General features: G+C 51.8%; 1 protein-coding gene across 2 annotated transcripts in view; it reads right to left on the bottom strand.

The window, feature by feature from the left end:
• Nucleotides 1-233: 233 nt before the first annotated feature.
• The window catches only part of Lat2 (linker for activation of T cells family member 2), a 14,731-nt gene continuing 9,846 nt past the window's right edge, over nt 234-5,118 (bottom strand). For both annotated transcript variants that reach the window (XM_055606517.1, XM_055606516.1), the window contains 5 exons: nt 4,814-4,869; nt 3,380-3,436; nt 3,024-3,095; nt 2,554-2,658; nt 234-888 (listed from right to left, as the gene is read on the bottom strand). In XM_055606517.1, the coding sequence (XP_055462492.1) occupies nt 2,576-2,658; nt 3,024-3,095; nt 3,380-3,436; nt 4,814-4,869 (268 nt within the window). In that variant the 3' untranslated portion in view covers nt 234-888; nt 2,554-2,575. The remainder of the gene's footprint in view (nt 889-2,553; nt 2,659-3,023; nt 3,096-3,379; nt 3,437-4,813; nt 4,870-5,118) is intronic.

Raw genomic sequence — 5,118 nt, forward strand, 5'->3', positions numbered from 1 at the left:
CTATAGATGGTTGTGAGCCACATGTGGTTACTGGGAATTGAACTCAGGACCTCTAGAAGAACAGCCAGTGTTCTTAACCTCTGAACCATCTCTCCAGCCCCCAAGTGAATGTCTTTAAAAGGAAAAAAACAAAACAAAAGAACAAACCAAGAATGGAGAACAACACAGGGAAATGCCCAGTCCGATGAACACACAAGAAAAGGTGTTTAAACAAAGGCATATGTGACAGTGCCTGCTCTTAAAATCTCAGGGTTTATTGATGTTTGGTGAGGGGCCAGTGTTATTTCCCTAACACTGACCCACAAGACCCCTGCAAGAATGGCAGATCAGAGCAAACTGGAGCCCACTAAGAGACCAAGACGACCCCAGGTTACCCCACACCCAACTGATCTGCCAAAATTAGTACATGTAATGCTCTCTGAGAGAGAAAGTGCCCCCGACATTGAACAGTGTTAAATACAGCTCTAGCAATTTAAGTAAACTGCAGAAAAAGTCATGTGACATTCTCAGAAACCAACATTCCTAAGTTTTCCGAACAGAAAAAAGCTACAAGGTCAGGTGTGGTGATACACCCTGCAGGTCCCAGCACAGGGCGGAGGCTGGAGTTTGAGGCCAGCCTGGACCCTGTCTAGATGTGGGACTGGGGACCTGTGTGCCTCAGGTCCTGGGCTTCCAGTCAGCACAACCAATATCCCCTGGGCACTTGCTTTGCTCCCAAGGAAGTCCAGGGCATCACTTGAGGGTGGCAGCTCTGGTGATTCCCAGTGTCTCCCAGGCTGTGTGTCAGGGTGATTTGGTGCCCTCTCAGGAGTAGCCACAGGCTGCAGTGTGAAGCTAGAGCATCCTTGGAAAACAGGCTTCATTCAGCAGGCTCATGATCCTCAGGCCCTTCAACAGAGAGGAGAGTTAGTTACAAGGAAAAGGTTGGGGACTGGAGAAATGTCTGTCAGTAAAACAGTTGTTGCACAAGCCTGAGGTCCTGAGTTCAGTTCCCAGAACCCACATAAAAAGACAGGTGTGGGGATGCACTCCTTCAATCCCAGAATTCACCTTAAATCCAGGACTCCACAGAGACAGGAGGATCGCTGTGAACTCAGGGCCAGCCTGGTCTACATACCAAGTCCCAGGCCAGCCCAGGCTACATAGTGAGAACCAGTGTCAACAATACAAAAGGGAAAGCTTGCCTGGCGTGGTGACACATACCTGCAATCCCAGCATTCCATGGGGGAAGGCAGGAGGAAGGAAAGGAACGAGACCCTGATTCACTGTCCCTTCTAGGTCATTGAAGAACTCCAGTGCTAGCTCTGGCTGACTGGCAAACAAGCCCTCCCAAGCCCTCTGCTAGAGGCTGACATGTTGCTTCTCCTGCCTCCTATCTGCTCTTCCGGGATGTCCCTGCCAGTGAAGAGGCAGAGTACCTTGGTCTTATTTAAATTTCAACCCCCTGTCACCTCTATCCCAATATACAACCCTCTCCCCCAGTCTGTTTATCACAAAGACTTATTATCAGAGAACAGATTACATTTTTGGTTTGGAGATTTTTCTGAGATGGTCTCTCTATGTAGACCAGGCTGGCCTGGCACTCTCTATGTAGACCAGGCTAGCCTGGAACTCAAAAGAGATCTGCCTGCCTCTGCCTCCTGAGTGCTGAGATTAAAGGTGTGCACCACCATGTCTGGTATATTGAATTTTCTTACGTTTTATCTTTGTTTGTTTATTTTTTGGTTTTTTGGAACAAGGTTTCTCTGTATAGCTCTGTATAACTCTGGCTGTCCTGTAGCTCTGTAGATCAGGCTGGCCTTGAATTCAGAGATCAGCCTGACTCTGCCTCCCAAGTGCTGGGTAAATTAAAGGCGTGTGCCACCACCACCCAGCTATCTTATTTATTATTTACCTAATTTCTCTGCTTTCTTTTCTTCCCACCTCCCTTTCCTTCTTTCCATTCGTGTGTGTGTGTGTGCGTGCATGTGTGTGTGCAGGTGTCCACATGGAAGCCAGAAGTCAGCTGTGAGTAATTTCTTCGATCGTTGCCCCCTGGAGCTCACTGTTTCTGCCAGGCTGGCTGGTGAGTCCTGAGATCCACTGCCCATGCACCAAGTTCCAGGTGTGCAGGACCTGCACTCACACGCTCAGGCTTACACTGAGGCATCTCTCAAGTCCCCTTTCTGTTGTTTAAGAGCTGATCTGTGGCTTCAAACTTCAAAGTTTTCAGTGCTTTAGATGGAGCCTCAGGACATCATGTGTACAGGCAATCACTGCCTCTGAATGTCCCCAACCCCCACTGGTAGATTGCAGGGCAAATGATTGCTCCCGAGACAGCTAGACACCTCCAGCACCCCTGACCTAGCGGATGCTCCCACCTGTCACCTCAGCAAGCCTTCTTCTTCTGGCTCCCCTAGTCCCGCAGGAAGTGGAGCATGTGGACTCAGTCCTAATAGGCTGCTGAGCACCCATGGGGCCGTCCATCACTGCACTGAGCCTCCTCCCTAGAGCACAGGGCTCTTCCTTGACTCGGGCCCCTCACTCTCTGAGCAGCCAGAGGGTAGACTGTACCTTCCTTCCCATTGATTCGCTCCTAGATTTCCTCAGCTGCAGCCACATCCCCATTCACGTAATCTGGCTCCTCCTCTGGGCCTTCCGATGGGGACATTTGTGCACCTATGGATCAGGATAGGGGGTTGTTGGGTTGTCCGATGGTTCCCCAGCCAGGGCGCTCAGGCACCCAGACCCCACAATGACACTGGGGAAGTGCCATACTGTGCAGGGCTGGTGATGTCTGCCTGTCATTACTGTTTGTCAGAAATCCTCATGCTCCGGGCTGAGTGACCAGCTCTGGAGACCAAGCTGCTGCCCAGGGGAGTTCTGGTAGAATCCAAGGCCTCTGCAGCTTTGGGTATAATGGAGAGTCCTCTCTGAAGTCAGCCATTGGCTGAGGGAAAGCCAGCCAGGCCAGCCCTTCTGCCCTGGCCAGTTGCAGCCCCCTTCCCTGCAGTCCTGGCAGCCTCTACCCATGGAGCACATACCCACAATCTTCCTGGACTCTCGCCACTGATGGATGGATGCTGAGTTCTGGTAATCCTCGGATTCCTCACCACCTAAGGGAGGTTATAGGGACACTCTGAGCAGGCCCAAGGAGCTAGGGGCTAGCTCTCTTCCCCTGAGGGTGACCCAGTGAAAGAGCATAGTCCCCTAGATGGTTCCTCCCCCTTGGGGGGGTTCCCTGTCAGGGCCGTGGGTGAACTTGACCCAAGGACACCAGCGACATGGAGTATAGAGGTGAAGGCTCTGAGTCTTAAGGACCTCACTTCGTGTGCATGAGGGTGGGCCTGACTCAGGGTGCCAGCCCCTGCCTTGCCCTTCTTGGGAGAGACGGCTTTACCTGAGTCTGGGGTGCTGGGCTTGCAGATGAGCACATTCTCGTAGGAGATAGAATCGTCTGTCAACAGAAGACATCTGGCAGAAGACCTGCAGGTGGACCTGCCTGCAAGCCCCAGGTGTCCCTTCGCCCTGCTGCTACCCCTGTAGGCCCACCAAGCTCTCTCCCTGAGCTTCATGGCTTTGAAATTCTCTTAGACTTTTTTTTGGGGGGGAGGGGAGCATCGATTTTAATACAGGGTTTCTCTGTGTAGCCCTGGCTGTCCTGGACTCACTTCGTAGATCAGGCTGGCCTTGAACGCAAAGAGATCCTCCTGCCTCTGCCTCCTTGAGGCAGGCATGCGTCACTGCATCCAGCTGTTTTTTTTTTTTAAGATGTATTATGTATGCATTTTATATTTGTAAGTCTTGTCTACATGTACAGCTTACACCAGAAGGTGGCAAAGGATTCCATTACAGGCAGTGTGAGCCACCATGTGCACGCTGGGAATTGAACTCAACCTCTGGAAGAGCAGCCAGTGCCCCTCACTGATGAACCATCCCTCCAGCCCCTTTAACCAGTTTTTGTGGTTGTTATCACTGTTGTTTTGTGTGTGTGCTGTGTGCAGGTACATGTGTTGGTGTGAAGCTACAGGTCAGAGGACAACTTTGGGTGTTCTTCCTCAGGGGCTATCTTGTTTGTTTGTTGTTGAGTTTGTTTTGTTTTCCAAGACAGGGTTTCTCTGTATAACAGCCCTAGAACTTGCTCCACAGACCAGGCTGGCCTCGAACTCACAGAGACCTGTGTGCCTCTGCCTCCCAAGTGCTGGGATCACAGGCCTGCACCACCACCACCCAGCAGGAGACCCTTTCTTACAAAACAAGAACAAAGGTCAGGTAAAGGCACTTGGTGAGTTCCATCTAGGACACTCACGGTAAAGGAGAGCATCGAATCCCTCAAGTCATTCTAGGACATGTGCTCCCCACACCCACACAGTAAATAAATATTTTTAACAGATGTTAAAATAAAGAGAGAAGAGGACCCCTTGATCCACAACCCTGGCACATTCCAGAGGCAGGAGAGGGCCCAGGCTGGAGGCCCTGTTCCTCTGGGCAGGCTCTGTCCCCTCCCTGTTCTCTCCTCCTCTGTAAAGCAGAAGTGGTCATGACCAGAGGCTCCAGCATCCTCCAAGCTGGCCCTGGCTTATCTGTCATCGGCCGCCTATCTGTGTCTGCACAGCCCCAGAGGACAAGCGAGCTGGTCCTCTCAGAGCTCCTGCCCACAGCCCACCGCTGCTTCCTGTCCTGTCCCTGTCCCTCCACTCCGTCCCCCTTCTCTGCCTGTGCCGCTGACCAGCTTCCTTCCTCCCCACCCACCTCGGCCTGTCACGTGTCTCAGCTCCTCTGCAGACCTATCTAGACTAGGGGCTTGTCTCATCTTCCCCATCCTCCACCTTACCTTCTGGGGGCTTCTGGAAACATCCCCAGTTGTAGTAGTCTGTGGGGATGGGATCTCTGGGCAAGAAAACAGAGTGCAGGTTGCTAGGCAGGCCTGTCAGGAGGGATGCCTCACAAGGAGCCAAGAGGGGGTCCGTCCTCCAACCCACTATAGATGCCTCCCAGAGCCCCTGATTACTTTGGGGCTAAACAACTGTCAGCCTGTCTATAGTCCCCACCTGGGCCACAGTTTGCCCATATGTAGTTAGTTAGTTAGTTAGTTAGTTAGTTAGTTAGTTAGTTAGTTAGTTAGTTAGTTAGTTAGTT

The sequence above is a fragment of the Psammomys obesus genome, unplaced genomic scaffold, assembly GCF_907164565.1.
Source record: "Psammomys obesus unplaced genomic scaffold, mPsaObe1.curated_primary_1811, whole genome shotgun sequence".
Classification (NCBI taxonomy): domain Eukaryota; kingdom Metazoa; phylum Chordata; class Mammalia; order Rodentia; family Muridae; genus Psammomys; species Psammomys obesus.